Below are 25665 nucleotides of genomic sequence, written 5' to 3'. Positions count from 1 at the left end.
TCAAACCTATTTAGTGTGGTTGGACTAGTTTAGCTCATTGGTAATGGTTCCCGTCATAATCTCCCCTTGGACCCACCTAACAGTGGTATAAGAGTCAAGTTGGGTTTGAGCTAGTCAAGTGATTGGCTAAAGACAAGTTGAGTACTTTGACTTGGAGCAATTTTGGGGTGTGCGAGTGAAGAAAGAGCACGCTGAAAAGTCTCGTACTGGTTTGTGGGGGCAGTCATTAATCTTGCAAATGGGCAGGCATTACATGTTGTATTATTTAGTTTATGGTTTTAATGTTTCTACATGAATGTAGGCAATTTATTTACATTCACTCCCAGTTTTGGGTTAAAAAATTATAATGAGAAATAGTATTATCACCTGATATAAATTATAATTATAAAAATATCTTGATTTCCACCCAAAATGATGTCATTTTGGGCTCAATGTAGATAACTTATCTACATTGATTGCAAAAAAAATGAGCACATAATTTATTTATCTAGATAAATTATCTACACTCACTCCCAAAATGACGTAGTTATGGGTTGAAAGATTAAAATATTATAAAGAGAAATATTATTATAACCCTGAAATATATTAAAATTACAAAAATTCCTTGATTTTCTTTCAAAACGACGTCGTTATGGGTTGAAAGATTAAAAAATTATAATGAGAAATATTATTATAACCCTGAAATATATTATAATTACAAAAATTCCTTGATTTTCTTTCAAAACGACGTCGTTTTGAACTCATTGTATAATTTATTTACTGCAGAAAAAATGAATCATATATATATATATATATATATATATATATATATAAATTATAATTATTTTCGAGTCTACTCAACCGGTTCATCCTTCATACTAGTTTGATTCGAGCAGTGTCAGACTCCGAATCATATATATATATATATATATATATATATATATATATATATATAAAATTATAATTATTTTCGAGTCTACTCAACCGGTTCATCCTTCATACTAGTTCGATTCGAGCAGTGTCAGACTCTTGTATTGTGGTTGCTCTCCCAAGTTTTTATTTTTTTTATTTTTAGGGATCAAACTCAACACCTCTAGTTAAAAGACACAAGTTCATTTTCACTTGTGCCAATGGTGTTTGATCAAATTATTATTTTTAACTTAAGAAAACAAATACTAAAATAGATTTTTTTAATTTTTTAAAAAGTATTTAATAATCTTATTTTGTTTGATAATAAGATATTTTAAATTAAATATACTTGAAAAACACAAATAAATGGAGCTGAATTTTTATATAATTGTTCTATACTTGAAAAACACTTGAAAATCCATATGATATATTTTTTTGTTTTTTCTTGCACACTGTAATATAATCGCATATTTCATCAAATCAATAAGCGAAAAGGTATTATTTGAATTAATTAATGTTTTTTTAGGAAATAAATATTATCTCTTACATATACATAAATAAAAGTATATTAAATTTATATAAAGAAAAAAAATAAAAACTTAAGACCCATATGTTTTTATTTTATCTCCTAAAATATGAGAAATAATGGCAAAAACTATACTCCGTGATTGAAAAAATGGGAATTATATTGTTTCCCCATAAATAAAAGAAAGGGAAATTATTCTCTCACGTGATAGGAGAGAGTTATCTTATGTTATAGATACATAAACAAACGCTTTTTGTTTATTTATTTTTGGGTAAATTTCATAAAACCACCATGTAGTTAGGTTTCCTTTCAAAATACCACCTTATACTTACAACTCAAACAATTCAGCGCACTAAACTTTGACATTGAAATAATTAAACATATTTATCATTTTTAAGACGAAAATATCCATAGTCTCACCTCATCTGCCATGTCGTTAATTGCAAGTTTTTGAAATGCAATTTCTGAATAACTTCAAAGCGCACATAAATTCCAATACGATTAAAGAACAAAGCACTTGTGAAAGGAATGATTAAATCATCACAGGAAAAGATTTAAGTTAACAACAAATAAATAAATAAATAAAATAAAACAAAGAAACGAAAAATAAAAAAAATTACCGGGAGATGACGATGAAGGTTGAGAGTGAGGCGAAGAAGAAAAGGTGTAGGCCTCAGCCATTTGAATATATAGTCTGTTATTATTCAAATCTATGATGGCACAGTGGTAAGGGGTGGTGGCTGGTGGTGACAAGACATGGCTGGCAGCATATTGGTTTGTGGGGTGGTGGTGAAGACAAGGTTATTTTCGTCTTAAATTTACAAAATATGTTTAATTGCTATAAATTTATAGTTTAAGGGGGTTAATTGTTAGAATTGGAAGTGTAAGGTGGGTTTTTGATAAAAACACTTAAGTTAAAGGTGGTTTGATGTTGTTATCAAAAAAAAAAAAAAAAAAAGGTGGTTTGATGTAATTTAGCCTTTATTTTTTAATACATGGTAGAACCCACTATGTGTTGATTATATGATATGAGAGGATAACATGACATCATATCCTCCCTAAAAAGAAAAGCTTATTTTCATCTTAAGCTTTATTATCTATTCAGAATAAAAATAAAGAAAAAGAAAAACTAGTAAATAGTAATCATGATTAGTGGGAAAAGAAAAAGAACTGAGAAATGAGAATGTTATTTTGGCGGTAATAGATGGATGAAGACGAATGTTAATTTTGGTGTCTGAAAGCAAAAGCAAAAGCAAATATTGTGGAATCGAGTGATTGAATGGAAAGAAGAAGCATGAAACAGGGGCAAGAAGATGAGCGTAACATAGCTACCCTCGACTCCAGATTCAGTCAGACCCTCAGAAATGTTCAAGGGTATTGTACCACCAAATCCTCTTTTTTCTTCTCTCAGATCTCTATGATCCGTGCATTCAAATTGGTTCTCAGTGATTGTTAGGGTGGATTATTGATTTGATTGCTGTTAAATTAAAACCAAATGATTTCTGACATTTCAATGAAACGAGGATTTGCAGAATTAGAGTTTCATTTTTTACTTTTCTTTTTCTTTAGTAGATTGATTAATTGAACTATATTATGTTATTTTTTTTTCCCTTTAAATTTTGAGTAAATACCCTTTTTAGTCCCTGTCAATATCTACGAAGTCTTTTTTAGTCCCTGGTAATAAAAAAGGACCAAATTGGTCTCTGAAATTACAAAAAAAGGGCCATGTTAGTCCTTATGTCAACTCCCAAATATGTAGAGTGGCCTTTTTCTTGTACTTTCAGGGACCAATTTGGTCCTTTTTTATTGCCAGGGACCGAAAAGGACATCGTAGATATTGCCAGGGACTGAAAAGGGTGTTTACTCTTAAATTTTTTATTCAGTTTCACCTACAACTCGTAGCATAAAGCTTACTAGCTTAGTTATGATTGATAGTGATTTATATTCTCTATTTTTTCAAGGTTACTCAAAGGTCGTAGCATGCCCGGTAAAATATTATTGAGCCGGAGGAAAGACTTACCAGATAACTCAAACTCTAAGGAATCCTCACTAAATTACAGAAGGAGCTTCTCACACAATGATGCTGGTACAAGTGATCACACATCTGGGGTAGTAGAGGTGATCTTAGTATTCATAATCGTATATTATTTTTAGAGTAAAGCCACTCTGTCCTTAACAAAAAACACTGTCCCCCACTTTCGTCTCTTAAAAAAAAAAACTATATTAGTCTTTTTTTAGGGACTAAATTGGGTCTTCATTGAATTTATGAGGAACTACATTTTCAAAGAACTTGAATTGTAGAGGGACCAAAAGTTGATTTTTTTTTTTGTAAGGGACGAAAGTGTGAACCATGTTTTTTGTTAGGACCCAAAAGTGCTTTACTCTTATTTTTATATGTATCTATAAGACTGAGGCATCAGTTTACCAAGTGGGACTTCTACTCTTAATACAGGAGGAGTTTCAAAGTACAAACAAACCAATTAATATTGCCAATATCAGTAAGTTAAAAATGTCAACCTCCCCTGGAGAGAGCCCATCTGAAGAAATCCATAAGTCTACCATGGGTGCTAGAGCTACGGATTCTGCAAGAGTTATCAAGTTCACTAAGGTGCTTTCTGGGACGGTGGTTATAGTAGGTATTTCAACTTTCAACTTTCTGGATTCGTTTGTGTCACTCATTGGCTTCTTCCTTGTTACTCCTACATGGCTGCATTCAATTATGGAAATATTGTTATGTAATTCTTGGTTGTGTGCTCAGATGAATATATCCATGATGGGGTTTCGTTTGCCCTTAGATATTTATAGCAGTAAGGTTCAAAATAATTTTCAACAGAAAGCTATGTCCATTATATTATATATAGCTTGAATTTTTTTTATCTCTGTCATTTTTTTTAAGTTGTTAAACCTTTTAGAAACCTAGGTTTGTCTCCCAGAGTAAAATATTTCCTCCTTGAAATCTATATTGTAGACAAATTGCGTGAATTAGCTTGGAGTGGTGTTCCAGAATATATGCGTCCTAAAGTGTGGAGACTTCTCTTGGTAAGCTCTATGACCTTCAGCTATTTCTCTTGCTCTTTCTCTTTCTCTGATGATAGCTCTCAGTCACATGTAGCATGATAAAAAGAAACTTTGAAGTTCATATTAGAAGTTGCTAGGACATGTGGATTCTTATATGTATTATTTTTGTAATGACTTAAATTAAATTTTTGTTTGCTGAGGTTGAGCTGAGGGATTATTCTTTCATGAGATATCTTGACGCTGCTTGCTTACATAAATGTTTTGTGGCAAAAATATACAGAAGATTTTAGAAAAGAAATCTGAAGTGTATTTATACTATAGAGAATCATTTGAGTATGGGGTCTACCTTGTTGACCTCTTGTCATGCATATTTTCTATGGATAGCATTTTGTCTTCCTGGAAATTTAAAGATGAACTGACAACAGGGATATGCACCACCTAATTCAGATAGAAGGGAGGGAGTTCTAAGAAGGAAGCGCCTTGAGTATCTTGACTGTATTTCTCAGTATTATGATATTCCTGATACAGTACGTTCAGAGGATGAGATCAACATGCTTCGCCAGGTATTCTCAATTCTAATGTATTCCTTTCTTGATTATTGGTGAAAATATTGTTCTTCTTTTTTACTGTTTTCATTGTATATTTGTTAGATTGCTGTTGATTGTCCAAGAACTGTACCTGATGTTCCATTCTTCCAGCAACAGCAAGTTCAGAAGTCATTGGAGCGTATTCTTTATGCATGGTTAGATATTGTTGTTACCAAGGTTGTTAAAACATAGTCTACGTAGAAACGGTATGGGTGAGCAGAAACGTAAAATCGTGAAACATAAACGAAACGTAAGAGTTTACTATGTACCAAAAATAAATAAATTATAAAAGAGTAAAAAATTATAAAAGAGTTTACATATATAAAACCAAAACTCACCAATACATAAGTCATCACAAATTTAAGTCCAAACACTAAAGGAAATAAAAATTAAGTTCAAAATTAGTCATCATAATACATATTAAAATCAAAACACCAAGGTAATAAAATTATAAAAGAGATCAACATCTCTAATTTAAGTCATTGGAGTCCAAGTCAATATCATCTTCTTCATCCCCTCCCCCACTGATAAATTCACCAATAAATTTGGGAATTTCCAAATCATTCAAGTTTCCCTCTTCTTCATTTGGATCATCCAAGCCAAGGGGATCTTGATCTTCTTCAACATCTTCCGAAAAACGTAAACTTGTTTGTTTCTACGAGTTGACACTACGTTTTAACCGAGTCAGCTCATTTTAAGTTTCTACTACCGTTTCGACACGTTTTTTGCCCCAAAAAACGTAAACACATCCATTTCTACGAGTTGACACTACGTTTTAACAACAATGATTGTTACCCATTTGTTGACTTGGTATTATTCCTAGCTTAGTGTTTTTTGTTATGGATGGTTTTTTTGAGGTGAAAATGGCCTTAGCTTGGCTAAGAGAGTCATTTAGTGTGACTTCCTCAGTATTGGGTATGTACCAATGTGTACCCAATAAATAGCGGTATTGGAACATATCCGTTACAGGTACAACAACCATTTAGAAGTACCTATACTTCATAGGTCATACCAGTTTTAGAAGGTGGGACTTCTAGTTGCTTTTTAGGTACTGTACACAATGTAGTCTGAAAAATATTATCAGATAGTGTTCTTGCTCTAGGTTAGAATGAGTTGCTAAGTTGCTACATCTCCTTTAAGTAAACTGGTACGTGTGATTTCAATTTTCAACCGTTTATGGTATTGAACAATACTCTTGATGGACCTTGGAAGGGGCATTATCCCATATTCCCTTCTATAAATGGTACCACTGTTAGAAATCAGCAAGATGGTTACCTTCTAATGCAGATGTACTACACATTCAGAATAGTTGGTGTCGTGTAGTCATATATACTTTTGCTTTCTTCTTAGCAGCATTTTAGAGCAATGACTTAGGAAAAGAAAAAGAGGTAAAACATGATAGAACCACAATGGACCTTTATGTTCTAGCATTTGAAGTTCATTATGCAGATATCAATTTTACTGGTGCATTCTTTATCCATAATAGATACTCTGGAGCTCTTTAATTCTTGATTATCCTTGTTATTAACTAACATTTGCATGCTAAAATTGTTTTTATATTTTATTTTATTTTTCTTATATAATTTCCCAATCTTTTGCCAGGGCCATTCGGCATCCTGCAAGTGGATATGTTCAGGGGATAAATGATCTTGTTACGCCATTTTTAGTTGTTTTCTTATCAGAATACTTAGAAGGGGGTATAGATAATTGGTCAATGTCTGATTTATCTTCAGATAAAATCTCTAATATAGAGGCTGACTGCTACTGGTGCTTGTCAAAGTTGCTTGATGGTATGCAAGACCATTACACATTTGCTCAACCTGGAATTCAGAGGCTTGTTTTCAGGTTGAAGGAATTGGTCTGGAGGATAGACGGTAACCTTTTTCTCATTCCTTCAAGCATATCTATAATTCCGTGAATTTAAATGCCTCACCGTTTTTTATTTGATTTGGTACCATTCCTATACTTAAGTTTTCATTTTCTAATTTCAAATAGTGTCATTGATTCTAATATTAGCAATATTATTTTTGTGTTGAATATTTCAAGTTTCACACAAATTTCAAGTTTCACACAAACCTTCATCCTCGTTTGTTTTTTCTTGCATTATTATAAAATATGAAGATATATGTTATACTTAAAACTGGTTTCTGTCATCAAATATTAATAATTAGTTTAAGTTTTTAGAGTAAAAATACTCTCATTATGCACAATTGATTAGGGGAAAGAGAAGAATGTGAACCCTTGAAGCTGAGAACATTTAATAACATGGAACACTACCATTCTACCCTCAGCCCTAGAAATAGGTGTCTAGATAGCCAATGTAAAAGAGCTTTTAAAAACTTTCTCTGGTTCCCAGTGCATAGTTTATGATGCATCTGCTGTTGCCACCTTAAATTCTTCTTATTGGAGTTCTTTAACCTAAGACTTGTGTCCAAGTATATGTTCTGTTGTTTGTTTGTAATTAATTATGATTTGTAGTTTAAATTCTGAATGTTCAATTTGGTGTGTTTTCCTACAAAAAGAAGTATAATCTGTTTGGGTGCCACAAGGACTTGAAAGATTCAACTAGACTTTTCATTCAAAATCTTCCGAAAGATGCAATGAAAACCTTATTATCTTATTTGTGTAAGAAAGATGCAATGAAAACCTTATTATCTTATTTGCTTTACACGGAAGTGTAAAAAATTGATCATCGTCTTATTTATGTGCACTGGCTGAAGACAAAGAATTCATGTATATTAATTACCAAACCTTCTCATTATTTTTGTTTCTATGTTATTATTTGTATATCTTCAAATATAATCTGATGTGCCCTAGTTGAACTTTTGAGCTGCACCAGAGCCTGTTTCACGACATATGGAGGATCAGGGACTTGAATTTCTTCAGTTTGCTTTCCGTTGGTTCAACTGTCTTCTAATCCGTGAGGTTTGCTCTGACATTTTTCCCCCTTATAAGTGGATATTTTTGTCAAGAAAAACTTCATACATATAACTGATAAAGGCCAAAGTAACTGACTGGACTATGTTAAATTTGGGATCATTTTATGCTGTCAATAAGGCTGATGTCTGATTATATAATTAGATACCCTTCCATCTCATCACACGCCTTTGGGACACGTATCTAGCTGAAGGAGATGCCTTACCAGACTTCCTAGTGTATATATTTGCCAGTTTCCTTCTAACGGTGAGCTGATTTACTTTTGGCCTTTTCACTAATATAATCTATTTGAATTAGAATTCATCTTGCAGCCATGCTGATTAGGAATAGTATTTGTTGGTCAATTTTTATTGTGTATTATATCACCGGATAAAGTTAAGCCTGATTTGCGATTTTGTTTGTGATAGAATCCAAATAACAGATTTGGGAAAAGAAACAACAAAGAAATGAAACTACTAGTATAAAATTGAGAGTTAAGAGAGCCCGTGGACTTCACAATGGCATCTTACACAGAGAAAATAGTAGAAGTGCAGAAAGCAAAGATAAACCCCGGAGAATTAGGGAGCCCCTGGACTCTCCCAATGCCCAAGTCTCAAAATATCCCAGATGCCTTTGCAACCATTCCCTACCCTCTATATAGCAATTTTAGCGTCACCTCACAAAATACAGGTGGCAATGCTAGCGGCCCTTTTGAAAGCGATTTGAAAAACTCGGCGTGCTGGGCTGAACACGTTTTGCATTAAAAAAAAATAAAAATGGATTAGGCAGGTTTGTGAGTTGTAAAACTTGACCCGACCCGCCCCGACGGACCGAGACCATTTTGCTAGCCCTATCACAAAACACACCTATAACTGAAAAAGGGAATATTATTTCGATATCTAACCACATGCTGACTCAACACCTTACTGTTAATAGGGATGTAACAGTTTGCCATAACACAAACTTGTCTTTTGCATTTGCATCGCTTTCTAACATTTAAGATAAGTGCCTTTTGTAGAGATTTTCCTTGTGTAACGAGATGTTTTACAATGTGCATTTAAATTACTTCATGAAAAATGCAATTCTAGTATTCCTGGATATACTTTTATTCCCTGATTCTCTGCAGCCACTTCGAAGCACATCATCTACTCATGCATTTCTTTGTTTCCTGTTGTATTTACATACGGTTGCTTAGATTAGTTACACATTCTTCTTGTTTTTAGCAATGATTAATTTAGTAGAAAGTGAATTTTCTTTATATATATTTTTGCTTAGTGGTCAGACAACATCCAGAAGCTTGATTTCCAAGAGTTAGTAATGTTCCTTCAACACGTTCCAACTCAGAACTGGACTCACCAGGAACTCGAGATGGTACTTTCCCGGGCATTTATGTGGCACAGCATGTTCAACAACTCTCCCAGCCATTTGGCTAGCTAAACAGGCAATTGTGGTTTTCTGAATTTAGTTCTTCAATTTTCTCTTTTCTCTTTTCATTTTTTATTTTTATTTTTTTCGCTTTCCAAGACTTCGCTCTTGCTCGGTGTATGGTGCTTTTTGTTGATGAACTAATTTTTTAACAATTTTAGTTGTATGTTGCCTTGTAATATTTTGTAAAGGAGAGACAAAAATAAATGATAGATAGTTATATTAACTTTATATATTTACCAGAACGGCAACCAATACCCAGTTTGTGTCTGCAATTATTATTATTTTTTAATGGATCTGGTACAAGCATTACTTGTACGGGAATGCTAGTTAATACAAAATATCATAGATGAATTTAAATATTTAACACGACGTATTTCTCACCGAAATGCCATACTTTCCCAACATAACCGTTAATATATTATCTGTTCTACAGTTATTAAAGAAGCTGAAATTTCCACGTTTTGACCAAACTCCCAAGAGGGACAAAAATCTCGTATTCCTCTCGCAGAGAAGAGAATCCAACAGTAAACCATCAATAGAAGGTTCACTAGCCCTTTAGATATAAAACACATATGCAAGAAAGATTCTCTTGATATTTTGAACATCAAACAATGTTACTCTGCATAGCTATAAGATTTTAAGTTTTTTTTTTCTCTCAAAAGAATTAATAATTGTATAAAATAGTTATAATTAAAAATTAGGGTTGAATGCGTACAATCTAGATAGAATGCACAGTCTAATTTTATTCGTCATCCACTTCAAGCCCCGGGATATATTCCAAACTAACATCAAATATGACTGGACTGCTTGGAGCCACCCTTGGTCTTCCTGGAGCAGAAGTAAGGCCTTTTGGGAATGCCAACTGCCAAATAAAAACAACAAATATATACAGCCAACATTTTGTGAGGATGAATCAAATTAGTAAAGAAAATTATCAGCATTTCATTAGCATGCGCTTCCTTTTATATTGTCACCATTTTGTGGTCAATGCACATTTCAAGCATGTATGCCCATAGCCAGTAAGAAACTAGGAAATACTGAGAAACTAGGAATATGAAAGTCTAGTATTGAAAAAAGTTAAACACTAGCTTCTTCATAGGGAGAAAGACCCAAATTTCAGTTCAAGATTTTGAATGTCTTGCTATGATGGGAGATGTTACAGCCCTACAGGTAAGGTAGGGTGGAATGGAATCTAGTATCAACTATTAAGACAGAAACTTACAGATCCAGGTATGTACAGTCGACGCTTCCCTCCTATTTTCATGCTTAGAATACCTTCATCAAGTCCCTTTATTACCTGTTATACTCATTGGGTTGAATATCAGTTAATCTTTAAAAGAATTATCAAACACTTTGGCCCCCCAAAACTACTGTTTTTCAAGCTTGACAACAATGACGAAGGTAAACAAACTACTAAGCTTAAAAACACTAAAAGCAATATCCAGAGTTTACCTGACCAGAACCAACGCGAAAAATGTAAAGCTGACCTTTCTCCAATGAACTGTACATTTGAAAAGGGGGGAAAAGAGCAACACATAATGAACCTTTGTCTAGGTCATAACCACAAGCTTCAAATTCATTCTCAGCAAAGTGCATATATATAATTGAGCATTGTAATCAAGGGTTCAAAGAAGAGCATCTTCAAAACCAAAATTGGAAAGTGACAAGAAAACTGAAAAAAGAGAGGAATGGACACTATAAAACACCAAAATAATCCAATAGTATTTGTTGTTTGTCAAACATGGCCGATTGAAAATTGTGTTTATATCATACTTAGATGTCCAACACCTGATTAGGCATGGTTGTACAATTCTGTACATTCAAACAAAACTCATCAAGTATACACAACAACAAACATCACTCCACATCTTGTAAATTGTAATTCATGGACCGAGGAGAGAGTGATAGAATATTGTATTTGGCAGGTTACCTATCAAATATTTGTCCAGATGGAACCATTGCAACATAATTAGCGGCAACCTGTAATTACATTACATTAGGTATTAACAATAGCGTAGTCAGAGAGGCACATGGAAATGAAGCCAGTCTTGGTATATTGAGGACAATATCACATGCTGACGGAGGACTTAAACACTACTCCAGACAAAAGTAATCTTTTCAGTTTATTCAAGGTTAAAAAAGTGAAGATACTTAAATCTTTTGATAAGATCATTTCAAACTTTAGCTAGTTCAAAAAGCAGGTGGTATAGAGGTCATTGACTGGCCAAAAAAGTATGCCATTGTGATGAAGCTTGGCCCACTATGTAGTTGTGGAATGAATGCAGCTGCTTCCTTTCATAGGAAAGCATTCTTTTAGATACGCCTACTGTGGTTCAAGTACTCGAGAAAGTTATATGTTGCCTTTGAAGGGTTAATTTTGATGAAAATGGAAACAACCAAGGGCACATTACATCTGTATAATAACCATCACTAGTAATTGTGGATTTAATATTGAAGAATAATTAGAAGTAAAAGAAATAAAGTTACCTTTGGTGAAAAAGGAGTTAAAATGACAGTAAGGGATAAAAATGCGGGTAAACAAAGTTATCCAAAAAGTGAAAGTAAAGTTAGAAATATGACTAGAAAAATATTCTAGTCTACTGGGTAAAGTTTGGTAATGAATGGAGGTGTGTAGATAGATAAGCTATTACCCAGTTAAAGTAACTTGGCCTATTTAATTTTTTGGACACCGTAGCACCCCGTTATTTCTCCTTCCATTCCCGTGAGTGCCCTGTGTCTTTCTTCTCCATGGAAGCTTAGGGTTTCTTCTCATTTCCACTCATTTTGCCACCAAAAGCCATGATGCCATACATGAATCTTTAAGTAAAAAGGCTAGTGAATCTATTCCACCACTCCATTTGGGCTGATTTGGCTTGTGGAGAGAGTTATTCATCACCCCCAATTCGTGGCACTATTCATCCTTGTGAAAAAGTGGGGTTTTTGAGTGAGCAAAGCTTAGGTTTTGTTCTTTGGAGCTTGGAATAGCAACTATAGGTAAGAAACCTCTAGTTCTATGGTGTTATGTTTGTGATTTAAGTCTTGATAATTGTGAGCATATTTTGGTGGAAAATAATTTTGTGTTGAATTTGAAATTGATGATGAATTAGTGTTGTTAATGAAGTTATAGTGTTAAATAAGCATGATAATGAGTTGGAAAATTGAAAAAAAATTCCCTAGGCCACTACTTAGATTTCAGCCATAATGGGTTAATTAGGGTCTGTTGTGTAAAAATTTAATTGCATGTAATGTAAAGGTTAGTAGGTTGGTGTATGTTGAGATTATATGTGGAAGTGAGATTACATGGTGGAAAATCCCTTGAAAACCTACCCTATGCATTTCGGCCTTTTGGGTCTATTTAGGGATAATTATGTTAAAAACTAATTGGATGGTGTGTTGAGTTTCCAATGCAAGAAATTGGTAAAAATATTTAGTGAAATGATTTGAGAAATTGTAAAAGGTATTTTTATTGCCTTAAAGTGAACCCCACGGCCTTTTGAAAGAAAATATACCTAAGTTGTGCTTAAATTGGTTAAAGGGAATACATAATCAACTTAGGAACCTTGTGTTATTAAAGGAAATGATTAAGGCATGTTTTTGACTTGTGAATTGGCATATGATTGACATAATGTGAGGAAACGAAAGTGAGCAATAAGATATATGCCTTGTATAAATTTCATGGCATTGTAACATTTTATTGATTTTGTTTTGAATTCTTTCTCTAGGTGTGCCTAGGGACTGAGCGTGTTTGGATTCCTTTGGAGCTAAATAGGTAACTTGTGTTACAAGTGAGCAAATTGGTAAAGCTTCAAAAGGTAAGCTCTGTGTTTATGGGGTTCGCTCCTACCTTGTGTTCCGCCATAGTGTACGGACTGTGGTCGGGTTGTATGATATGTATGAGATATATGATATAGATGCATTCATATAGAGCTATATGATAATATGATATGTTTTGTTTTGATGTGTTTACTTTGATGTGTTAATATGATATGTTTTGTTGAGTTCCGCTTGGGGTCCACCCTTGGGAACACGTACACTGATTCCCACTTGGGGTCCTCCCCTGGGATTAACTGTGTACACATTTGTTATATGACTTGTTCTGATATGATTTCTGTATTGATCTTTGGCTGGAATTGACTTGTATGGTACACTGATGTCTTCTTGGGTTCCCCTGAGATTGACGGTGTACGCCTCTGATATGTTCTGGTTCCGCTTGGGGTCCTCCCTTGGGAACACGTGCGTTGATTTCTGCTTGGGGCCCTCTCTTGGGAATGACTGCGTACGCCTCTGATATGTTCTGGTTACGCTTGGGGTCCTCCCTTGGGAACACATGCGTTGATTTCCGCTTGGGGTCCTCCCTTGGGAATGACTGCGTACGCCTCTGATATGTTCTGGTTCTGCTTGGGGTCCTCCCTTGGGAACACGTGCGTTGATTTCCGCTTGGGGTCCTCCCTCGGGAATAACTGCGTACGTCTCTGATAAGATATGTGTATATGTTTTGTTTAGTTATGATAATTGATTATATGACATGTTTTATGTGATATGTATGATGATTTTGTAAATGATATTTGTTACGTACGTTGATTTCCGCTTGGGGTCATCCCTTGGGAACGATTGCGTACGTCTCTGATATAACACGTTTTGTTCTGATGTGAGTATTGTGATGATTTTTGTAAATGATATGTTACGTACGTTGATTTCCGCTTGGGGTCATCCCTTGGGAATGACTGCGTATGTCTTTGATAAGATATGTATATATGCTTTGTACAGTTATGATAATTTCTTATATGATGTTTTGTATATTATGTATCTGACTGTCATGCAGGAAGTGAGCCCAGGGTATGGAGAGTTTTCCATAAACCTGGAGTTTACTAGATATTCGTCTCTAACCCCGTTTGGGGATATGATTTCAGGAACACAGTTAATTGAAGAGCCTCATGGGACAAGGACACAAACCGTGGCTGGAGGTACTAGTATGAGGATGTGGAATTCTGGGTGGCTGGAGGCTACTATTTATTGTAGACGTATTTTTGGAAAAGATGTATTGTTGTATAGTGTTCATATTCGATGCATGTATATTTATGTATTCAGGCATGTTGATATGACTATGTAGTATTCAGTTATGTTATGTATTGGATTGCATACTATTAGATTAGTGGCACGGAGCCAAGTTCTGCATGCGCCCATAGATGGGTATCCGAGTATATTTGCATGACTAGTACTTCTGGATATATATATAGTTTAAACTGTCTGTCAGGAACTCTTGAGAGTGGGATTGGAAAATCCCCAGTTTTCCGACTTACAGAGGTTACTCTGTTCGATTTTCGTTTACGCCTAATGAGAAAAAGAAAAAGTTAGCTCGTATTTTCATAAGTTTAAGTTTTCCATTGTTTCTGTTAAGTATCATATGTATGTTAATTGAACCGGCTCGAGGCTGGGGATGTTACAATCTGCAGAGACATTTGCTATCTTCAAGAACTTAGTAAAGGCAAACCCATACCAGGTAATGACATCACCAGTATTTGTACAGTATTTTTTTCTACCTAGAAGATGAAAATAAATAAATGACCAGACCATTTCCTAGGGAAAAAATTCAGTTGTTCTCAAGATACAACTTAAGTAATTAGGCATTGATCTGGTTCAAAATTGGCATTGGCTGCCTCTTTGAAAGGCCGTGACAAGCATACAAGAGAACCTGAACAAGTCAGAAGACTTTACACACCTGAAATCCAACTGGTGGACTAGGGCCTTTCCCAACCTTAATATCCTTGTATTGCAAACCTGATTCAGTAGTTACCATAGGCACCTACATTGCATAAAATATTCAAAGAGAGCATCAGTCATTAACTATGGATATTAAAGTTTTAGTAAAGTAAAATCCATTCCACTACCATTCATTGATGGTCAATCAAAAGTTCTTAAAAATATGTACCTTTTCAAATTAAGTGCTGTCACATTGATTAACTATTTCTAACGATAACAGATTCTGTATTACATGTCGCACATTTGAACGAGATACAATATCTGTGAAAAACCATACGAATCTCTTCTCATTCTTGTTAGAACATTAGATTTTGTTATCTGGAAAGATACTTGTGTAGATTAGACACTGCACGAGTATATTAGTTCTTAAATTTCAGCAAGTGAGCAAAGCTTCACTGTCAGGGATTTTCGGGAAATGAAGTGACAGCCAGCATATGATGAGTTTTCTTATGATCCTCAATAAGACTAGCTATACAATTCGCAAAGAACCTTATTCTGGAAGTTCTTTCATGTCGAATCTCTTTAAACATTTTAACTTTTAAGGCTAGAAAATTCAATGAAATTGTTATAACATCTTCTGCAATATAATGACGTTTCAAGTTCGTAAGATTTAAATGAAATATTTTTTCCCAATGCCCCTATGGTTTGTTTCAGAATCATTTATGTTGCTGTGATTTTTTTTTGGTCACATATACTCCTGTGGTTTGTAAAAAATAAAAAATCATAGGGATATATGTGATAAAAAACATATTCTTTTGTAAATCATAGGAGCATATGTGATAAAAAAAATTACAGGGAATAGATGATTTTGGAGTAAACTAGAAAGCATTTGTGAACTTTTTCCTTTTTCCTTTTTCCTTTTTCCTTCGCATATCATTCACCTTTCAGATTACATTAATTAGTAAGATAAAGGGTGATGCAACTGCATGAAATGTGAATGCATTTTTAGCAATGTAAAAGTAATCACCAGTTATTTTTTAGTGGAGAAAAACAAAGAAAGGGTACTATGTAATCTCACCATACATTTTCAAGCTCTTTCTCACAAGTGTCATCACATAGTTTTGGCTTTTCCTCAGGGGGCAAACCCGCTCCTTTGGCATCCAATGAATGGTTGAAGAGGCCAGATACTCCTAAAGCTAACCAAAGAAACTCTCTACGTGAATTACTGTTAAACATAGCACTGCATTCCTTTGTCTCTGAGGACTTCACTTTAACAACTAATCTTCCAAGTTTCTCAACCGAAATGCCTTGAGGAGGAGTAAAACACAGACTTTTACCACAAGTAGAACCTACCCAAAAGAACACAATGTTTAGAAAACAGTAAAATTGAGGAAAGGAAGCTGGGCCAGTGATAATGGCTGAATGTAAAGTGAAGGGAACATAAAAATGTTAAAACATTTAAGGTTGTGGTGTGAACGAAACAATAGCAAGTTTGACAAGTTTAAGGAAGCAAATTGAGAAAAAGGGTTATTATGACTTACCAAGTGGAAGAAGCAGAGAGAAGGGAGAGGAAGCCATGATAGGCATATCCAAGAATGTAATGTTATGTCCGCAAATGAATAAACAAAATCTCGTGGAGCATCCGATTCGGTGAAAATAGTCGGTGTGTTTTTTTTTTCCCGGAGCCCGAGTCTTTATACTCTTGCCACGTGGCAGATAGAAATCAATAGGGTGCACTGAATACAGATGCACCTCACTTCACCAGACCAAACTTGATATTAAGTGTTTTTCGTCGGGTCTATGTATACAGTTGTTGTGTTTCAGAGTGGAACCCTTACGATGGAGGAGGTTCTCTCTTCGACGATATCTTCAGAGTCGAAAATCTAAACCCAGACGACAAAATATTATTTGACAAAGGTATTCTTCTTCTTGTTATTTCTATGTATTTTATTAGGAAGAAGTGTTTGTGATTTTACGTGAGATAAAGTTATCTCATTGAGAGAGATAGACACAGAATAAATTTTTTTATTTAAATTTTAAACTAAAAAAAAAATCACCCACTTTCTATCTCCCATGATTTTCATTTTCTGCGTCTATCTCTCTCTTAAAATGATATAACTTATGTAATTTAAAATGACAAATAAAAAATCCATTTTATTATATTATTTTAATTGAAATATTTTAGATCTTCCTATTTTCTTTTTATATTCTTCTATCAGCTTCGTATATGTACAAATGAATTACCTAATTAATAATTTTATTTTATTTTAATTAAAATATTTTAAATCTTTCTTTTTTCTCCTTATACTCTTCTATATAAGAGCCTCCCAAATGAATTACCCAATCAATAATATCAATTTTCCTCTCATTTCTCTTTTCATAATTTTGATCATTATTGTCTCTCTCTTTTACCTTCTTACAGTATATTCTAATAAAAGCTTCTGGTGTATGCCAATTTTTGTTTATTTAACTGTTGTTTTTAAGATTGCCCTTCTATGGTTGTGAGGTTTAGTTCTTCGAGTTTAAATCATTAGGAGGATCAAAGGTAAAGGAACATGTGCATGATGCAGCAAGAATGGTTTGTTTGTTTTCTACCAAAATTATTTGCTGGGAAGGTGTGGCACAGTTGATATGTGTAATTCAGGAATTGTGGATCAATGTTTTATTTACAAAGTCTGTGGTAGAGTAAGTATTATTGCATGGATCTTGATGATTAGATGACAACCTGACACTACTTCTTAATTTAACTTCATTATGAGGGCGATAAGAAGCAAGATTGCTTGGTTGTTTAATACACAGTTTGCTCGGTCCATCATATTTTTCATGAGTTGCATCTTCTGATGTCTATATTTAATTTTTGCTGATATATGTTATTTGGCTTCGGTCTCAAAAATATGTTCCCCCATAAATATGAAGTAGCTTAATCTCTGTATTTTACAACAAAAAAAGCTATGGGTTAGGCGCGTTTCCTTCACGCGCGCGAAAACTTTCTTTCTGTTAAGGTTTTTCTTCGTTGATTTTTGCTGGTGCCATGGGAGATCTAATGGAGATTAGGAACGAGACTTTGTCCATGATAAGACGAAGTACTAAGCGTACCAAAAGTGGTGATGAGATTCCAATCGTAGATCGTATGCGAGTCTCGATCAAGGAATTCCAGAAGGGAGAGGCTGGGTCTGCGAAGCCGCGATCATTTGCTGAAGTCACTGGGATGGAGCACGGGGTGTTGGGAGAGGCCACTCCATGGCTAACTGAGGAGGAGGAGCCTGAGGAGGAGCCTCTGGATCCGAATCTAGGGGCGATTTCTGAATGGGCTTTCAAACAATTGTGAGGGAGGACGGATCGGTAGAGATCAGGAGTAATAAGGAAGCGAAAGCTCGTATGAGGCAGCGCTGGAAGAATGTCCTGATTGTGAAGCTCCTTGGCAAGAAAATTGGGGTAGGATTCATGAAGAAGAAGTCGGAATCATTCTGGGCAAGGGCAGGTAGCATCACTGTCGCTGATTTAGGGAATGAGTTTTTTTCCGTGCGATTCACTAGCTTGGAGGATTTAAACTTGGCCATCACTGGAGGACCGTGGGTAATCTTTGGGCATTATCTAGCTACTAGGAAGTGGGAGCCATGTTTTGATCCAGAACAGGCTAACATCCATAAGGTAGCTGCCTGGGTAAGACTTCCGGGAATTCCTCAAGAGTACTGTGAGTATCCTTTCCTCAGTCAATTAGGGACAATAATTGGTAAAGTCGTAAAAGTGGACAAGACTACTTCAACTGGTGATCGGGCACGATTTGCTAGGGTGTGTATTGAAATTGATTTGGCTAAACCTCTGAGAGGAGAGTATGTTTTGGATGGATGTCTGAAGAAGGTAGAATATGAGGGGCTGTTCCTGATATGCTTGAGATGTGGTCGTTATGGTCACAATTCGGACTCATGCCCTGACTTTGCTAAACCAGTCCCTATGGCAAACCTTGTTCCAGTTCCTGAACAGCCAGTTGATATTTCTGGGGTGCAAGGGGTAGGACCGTGGATGGTGGTGCAACGTAGGAAGAAAGGTGGTCAGGGCACCAAGAAGGCCGAAGTAAGCTCTAATAGATCTTTTGGGGAGGATTTATCCAACAAGAACTCTAAGGTAACTACTAAGAAAGGTGTGTCAGTGATCAATTCTCAGAAGAGTATGCCAGTTAATGTGCCTACTGTGGTGCATCCTATCAGTTTGGTGAATAAGGAAAATCTTTCCTTGGAGAGTGAGACTTTGATTCAAGACCAGGGAATGAAGTTCTCAGCAAAGGCAGCTATGCCAGTTAGGAAACCTGTTGGATCAAAGCCTTCGGTGGCTAGCAGTAGGAAGTTGTCTTTCAAGGCTTATGCAGTTAAGGGCAAGGGGGTAACCCAACCTATAGCTCCTGCTGTAGCAGACAGTAGCAGCTCATACCTGAGGGAGCCTATTATGGATTATTCTCAGGGTCCTGTGGAGATGCAGAAAGGAAAGCTATGGGGAGATTCGATGATGGCAGTGGATGCATCTTTGGTGAAGCCTGACTCTAACCAAACAGAAGCTCTAAGGCACTCAACCTTGTTGCTTGAGGAGATTACTTTGAAGGACCTAGACCCTCCTGATGTTGTTTTGAGTGTGACTACTAGTAAGATTGGAACTCAATCAGGTATGGAGGTTGACCAGGCTATTTCCTCTTCGGATTTAGTTTTGAATTGTGTGAATTCTGATGTTATTATAGAAGAGAGTAGTCAAGATAATCAGGATGCTGAACCTAGTACTGTTGGGGAAAGTAGCAAGAACTTAGGAATCTTGCATCATCCTAACCTATCCTTATGAATATATTGACATGGAATTGTAGAGGTGCTGTAACTAATAAGTTCAAGAGCACCTTTAACAGGTTTAGGAAAAAATATGGGGTTGGAGTGGCTGCTATTTTGGAGCCAAGGGTGAGTGGTAATAAGGCTGTTAATATAATTAGGAGGCTTGGCTTTACTAATTACATTATCTCTGATGCTAAAGGCTTTGCTGGAGGCATATGGATCTTATGGGATCCTTTGGATGTACATATTTCTTTGATTAGGAAAGATGACCAGTTTGTTCATGTTTGGGTGGAATTTCCAGGCAAGAGAGGTTTTTATTGGACTGCTGTGTATGCTAGTCCAAAAGAGGATAGGAGGTTTTTTCTTTGGGAAGATTTGAAACACCTTGGTAGGAACATGAATGATCCCTGGATGATGTCAGGTGATTTTAATGAGATAGCTTTTGCTTCTGAAAAAAGAGGAGGTGCTCCAGTTGATCTTAGAAGGTGTAACAGATTTAACAATGTGTTGAACTCATGTGGTGTTATGGATTTAGGGGGAGAAGGTAACAGGTTTACATGGAAAGGGCCCAAGTTTCTTCACTTGAAAAGGATTTTTAAAAGGCTGGATCGTGCTGTTGCTAATGAGCTGTGGAGAAATTGTTTTGATCTAGCTGATGTGGTGACCTTCCTAGGATGTTCTCTGATCATTGTCCTGTGTTAATCCGATTGGAGGTAGTTGAGTCAGCTTGGAGGGAGAGACCTTTCAGGTTTCTTGCTGCTTGGCAGAAGGATCCAAGGTTTAGCCTATTTCTAAATACTAACTGGGATTCTACTTCTAAGCTTTAAGATAGTCTGCAATCTCTTATTCCTCAGGTGAAGGTTTGGAACAGGGAAGTGTTTGGATTCATTGAGCATAGGAGAAATAGGGTGACTGCTAGGCTGGAGGGTATTCAAAGGATGTCTAATTCTACATGGCATAGTCATTTAGAAGACCTGGAGGGCAAATTGAGAAAAGAGCTAGCTGAGATCCTGGACCATGAAGAGCAAATCTGGTTTCAGAAATCAAGGGATGATTGGATTAAGGATGGAGATAGGAATACCCGTTTCTATCACACAAGTACTTTAATCCGTAGGAAAAAAATAAGGTCATTAAGCTTCAAAATAATTGTGGAGGTTGGGTGACTGGTGAGGAAGATCTGATTGAGTTAGCCAGAGACTACTTTCAGAATCTGTTCAAGGAGGAGAGGTCTATGTCAAGCGGGTTTCAAACCTGTTCCACTTGGCCTGTTATCAGTTTGGACCAGAAGCTGCTTCTATCCTTAGAGATTACTGATGAGGAGATCAAGAAGGCCTTTTTCCAAATGCCTTCTTTGAGAGCTCCAGGGCCAGATGGGTTTCCTGCCTTGTTTTTTCATAAAAATTGGGGGTTGCTAAGACATCAGATCATTGGTTGTATGAAGTTTTATCTGCAGCATCCAGATCAGATAAGGGAGATTAATCACACTCTGATTGCCCTCATTCCTAAGGTAGATAGGCCCTGCTCGATGAAACAGTTTAGACCTATTGCTCTATGCAATTCTATCTACAAAGGTTTGAGTAAGATCCTGGCAAATAAATTAAAACCTCTCCTAGGTGACCTCATTTCACCTAATCAGGTCAGTTTTGTCCCTAAAAGACACATTCAGGATAATATTATCATAGTTCAGGAACTTATCCATGCTATGCACAGGATGAATGGAAGAAAAGTTTCTTCTCACTGAAGATTGATTTGGAGAAAGCTTATGATAAGCTTGATTGGAGGTTTATCAAATCTGTATTGGAAGACTTGAAGCTGCCTGGTGACTTCACTGATGCTATTATGGGATGTGTAACATGTCCTTACTTTGAAGTGCTATGGAATGGGGCTAGAACTCCTGGGTTTTATTCGCAGAGGGGTATAAGGCAAGGGGATCCCCTATCCCCTTACCTTTTTGTTCTCTGTATGGAGAAACTCACACATTTGATATTGGATGAGGTGGGGAATAAGAAGTGGCTTCCTATTAGAGCTGGCAGAAATGGTCCCTTTGTTTCACACTTGCTCTTTGTAGATGACATTGTTCTCTTTGCAGAGGCTTCTAGCAGTCAATTGGAGTGCATAACTGGCTGTTTCGAGAAATTTGCTAATATGTCTGGCCAGAGTGTTAGCTTGGAGAAATCCTGCATCTTCTTTTCTAAGAATGTAGGACAGGAAGCAGAAGAATTAATTACTAGGGTTAGTGGATTTAAGAAAGTTAAGAATGTTGGTCGTTATTTGGGAGCCCTTATGAGGCATGGGAGAGCCAAGAGAGATCACTATGCAGATGTTATTACTAGAGTTCAAAATAGACTCCAAAGCTAGAAGTCCAAATGCTTGTCCTTGGCTGGCAGAATTACTCTAGCCAAGAGTGTCATTTCTGCTATTCCTGTATACCATATGCAAAATAGTATGCTCCCTGTTCATGTGTGTAAAGAGATTGAGAAAATCCAGCGTTGCTTCATTTGGGGTGATTCTGAGGATAAGAGGAGAGCTCACTATGTGGCTTGGGACCAGATGTGCCTGCCAAGGGAGTGTGGAGGACTTGGTATCATCAACCTCAGAACCCAAAATGAGGCATTCATGCAGAAAATTGCTTGGCAGCTCACAAGTGATCAAGAGAGCCTTTGGGCCAAGGTTCTTTTTGGTAAATATGGTAGAAGTCAGGATCCAAGTAGAAAGTTTTTAGCTAAAACAAGCGATTCTCCCCTGTGGAAGAACATTTGCATAGCCAGAGAAAAATTATCTATGAACTTAACCTGGATGCTAGGTAATGGGAAATTGGAAACTGATGGAGAAGTACCTAGATGAAGCCACTCTGTATAGACTGTGTGATATTTGTCCACCTGCTCCTGTTAATGCAGAAGATTGGCTTGTTTGGAGAAGAAGCTGCCCAAGTAAATCCCTTGTTCGAAATGCCTACTGTCAAAGTTTTGACCTCAACATTAGTAAGGATCAGATTTGGTCTAAGCTGTGGAAATGGAGAGGCCCCTATAGGATTGCTGTGTTCCTATGGTTAGCTTGCTTGAATAAGGTTCCTGTTAGAAGTATCACTTGTCATTGGAGTGGAGGAGAAATTTTATGCCCTATCTGTTTATCCCATCCAGAGTCAGTGATGCATACTGCTTAGAGACTGCAAAGGTGCTAGGAGTGTGTGGGAGGTGTGGTTTGAAGGAAGTATTCCTAACTCATTTAATTCTGCAGAAGGGCTTGATTGGTTTAGGCTTAACATTGTTAAGCCCTTCTCTTCTAAGGCTTGGAATTCTTGGCAAGAAATTTTTTATGTTTCTATTTGGTTCCTTTGGCAATGGAGGAATGCTGTGGTCCATGACACTTCTTTCTCCTGGCCAAATAATCCTGTGTTTAGGATTCTGTGTTACTTGAAGGAAATGAAACTGACTTCTGGTGTTGATCCGTTCATAGTTGATAACTCTGTGCCTGTTTCAGCCCTGGGAGGTCCAGCTCATCTAGCTGAGATGGAAGGAATCAAAGTTTATGTTGATGGTGCTGTCAATATTTTTTCCAGAATTGGTGCTTGTGGTGGAGTCATCTGCACAACTAGTGGAGTTTGGCTAGGGGGTTTCGCATTCAACATTGGTTCCTGCACCATTTTGGAAGCAGAATTATGGGCAATCTTTCATGGACTCAAACTTGCTGTTGATTTGCAGCTCTCAAATGTGTGGCTAGGCAGTGACAGCAAAGAAGCACTTCTTTGCTGTGATCCTAAGGCTGGTCTGATTTCATCCTCCCCCTTGGTGCAGAGACTGTTAAAAGAGATCCATGGTTTCGACCAAGTTAAACTGGAATTTATTCCAAGGCATTTGAATTGCTGTGCTGACAGTTTAGCTAAATTAGGTTTCAATAGTAGGGAAGGAGAGTTGGTGTTTTTTCACTCTCCTCCCACTAGTATTCTTCCTTTTTGGAATGAGCTTTGTAAAGAATTTTTGTTGGAGCATGTTTCTGTGAACATGCTTAAGCTTTCTATATAGTATTTCTGGGCTAGGCCCTCCATTTTTACCAAAAAAAAAAAAAATCTCTGTACTTTTTTTAAAGTCAATTTTTTAATTAGTGAAGAACTACATTAACATTTTCCAATATTAAAGAAATACATAATTTATCAATTTGGTATTTGATTTAAAGTATTTAAGGGTTATTTAAGGACACGAGGGGAACCCAGCATCACTGAGTGCCGCTACTCTCCCCCTGCATCACTCACATTCTTTTATTTATTTTTTATCTTTTTTAATTGAGTGCTGCCCCCCTCCCTTGGGGCACTCACAGGATTGTGCCAAGTGGCACAATCTCGTTATTCGTGTTACCGTAAAACTTCGGAAGGATATAATTTTTGACTTGGGTATTCAAGTCAAATGATTTTTTTTATTTCACATAACTTTTCGAGATCTACGCAATGACATCACATTTGACATATTTTGTCTCTCACAAACATAGTTCAAATTTGTAAAAAAGTTAAATTATTTTTGCAAATTTGAACTATGTTAATGGAAGATAAAATAGGTCAAATGAGGTGTCATTGCGTAGATTTCAAAAAGTTATGTGAAATGAAAAAAAAATCATTTGATTTGGATACCCAAGCCAAAAGTTGTGGCCTTCTGAAGTTTTACGGTAACACGAATAACGAGATTGTGCCACTTGGCACAATCCTGTGAGTGCCCAGGGGAGGGGGCGACACTCAATCGAAAAATATAAAAGTAAAATAAAAAAATATGAGTGACGCAGGGGGAGGGTAGCGGCACTCAGTGATGCTGAGTCCCTCTCGCGTCACTAAATAACCCCCATTCGTAAATACTTTAAATGAAATACTAATTTGATAAATTAAAATCTTAACAAACCTCGATTGGTCAAAGAGCCAAAGGAATTGTTGTTAATAATTAATATAATTTCTGTATAACATGCATATCTTGCTGATTAGACATTTAGAGGCTAGTTTCTCCTCTACCTTAGGATATGAATTTCGGGACATGGAAGAATGTGCCACGCTTTTTTAAAAAAATTTGCTTGAATACCACGCGATTGAAACAATTTTCCAGAGTGGCACGCGTCCAAACTCATTACAACTAGTAGCAAGTTTGGTTATGACATGGCACGTTGCCTGATGCCACCAAACTCGCTGTCAGTTGCAGCGAGTATGATTGTCAATGCAGTCAGCCTTTTTCTTGTGAAAGCATTCTATGTGTCACGAAATTATAGGTTACTAAACTCGCAACCACTGACAACGACTTTTGTAGCCTATGCTTTCGTGACACATGGAATAAAATCTTATATTTTTATCATAAAACTTCGGAAGGCCATAACTTTTGGCTCGAATGTTCGAATTAGATTTTTTTTTATTCAAAAAACTTTTAGAGATCTACGCGTTGGGAAATAGCCGAAGGGGATTTGGTCAATTTCTTTTCCCAAAAATTGCTTTCTTGTGTCCCGTTGGACATATTTTGCCTATGTGTTACATTATTTAAATTTTTTTTTTACGTGCCAACAATAAAAAATAATCCTTCCAATGCATGGATCACGTAAAGTTACGTGGAATTAAAACAAAAATCACCCAATTCGGAAACCTGAGCCGGGAGTTATAGCTTTCCTAAAATGAGTTGACTTGTTTTGCCACTTGGCAGTCTATTCTCGTTGCCACCGAGAGTGAGTTTGGCACGCTAATGAAAACGTGACATGTGGCATAACCAAACTCGTCGTTAGTTGTAACGAGATTGGAGGTGTGGTAGTCTGAAAAATTGTCTCAATTGTG

The 25665-nt window shown here is 36.2% G+C and overlaps 3 protein-coding genes across 3 annotated transcripts; 2 read left to right on the top strand and 1 right to left on the bottom strand.

The window, feature by feature from the left end:
* The first annotated feature begins 2572 nt into the window (after positions 1-2572).
* On the top strand, positions 2573-14447 carry LOC133298508 (GTPase-activating protein GYP1-like). Its single transcript, XM_061497802.1, has 12 exons — positions 2573-2788; positions 3376-3532; positions 3867-4050; positions 4383-4453; positions 4858-4995; positions 5083-5174; positions 6622-6893; positions 7859-7944; positions 8101-8202; positions 9211-9376; positions 13086-13175; positions 14274-14447. The coding sequence occupies exons 1-10, from the start codon at positions 2694-2696 to the stop codon at positions 9370-9372; spliced, it is 1359 nt and encodes a 452-aa protein (XP_061353786.1). The 5' UTR covers positions 2573-2693; the 3' UTR covers positions 9373-9376; positions 13086-13175; positions 14274-14447.
* Positions 9987-16869, bottom strand: LOC133298509 (peptidyl-prolyl cis-trans isomerase FKBP16-3, chloroplastic). Its single transcript, XM_061497803.1, has 7 exons — positions 16605-16869; positions 16147-16412; positions 15083-15166; positions 11294-11343; positions 10816-10864; positions 10586-10660; positions 9987-10225 (listed from the first exon to the last, which is right to left on the bottom strand). The coding sequence occupies exons 1-7, from the start codon at positions 16648-16650 to the stop codon at positions 10106-10108; spliced, it is 690 nt and encodes a 229-aa protein (XP_061353787.1). The 5' UTR covers positions 16651-16869; the 3' UTR covers positions 9987-10105.
* A 3017-nt stretch (positions 16870-19886) lies between these two features.
* On the top strand, positions 19887-23896 carry LOC133298506 (uncharacterized). The gene is made up of 7 exons (XM_061497800.1): positions 19887-20534; positions 20729-20972; positions 21029-21510; positions 21585-22162; positions 22262-22544; positions 22678-22922; positions 23221-23896. Exons 1-7 carry the CDS (start codon positions 19887-19889, stop codon positions 23894-23896), a joined length of 3156 nt encoding a protein of 1051 aa, XP_061353784.1.
* The last annotated feature ends 1769 nt before the right edge of the window (positions 23897-25665 follow it).

This window comes from Gastrolobium bilobum, unplaced genomic scaffold, assembly GCF_033153095.1.
Source record: "Gastrolobium bilobum isolate Gb01-03AN ecotype WA unplaced genomic scaffold, APGP_CSIRO_Gbil_v1 utg3741, whole genome shotgun sequence".
NCBI lineage: Eukaryota > Viridiplantae > Streptophyta > Magnoliopsida > Fabales > Fabaceae > Gastrolobium > Gastrolobium bilobum.
This window is presented reverse-complemented; position numbering and strand designations above follow the sequence as displayed.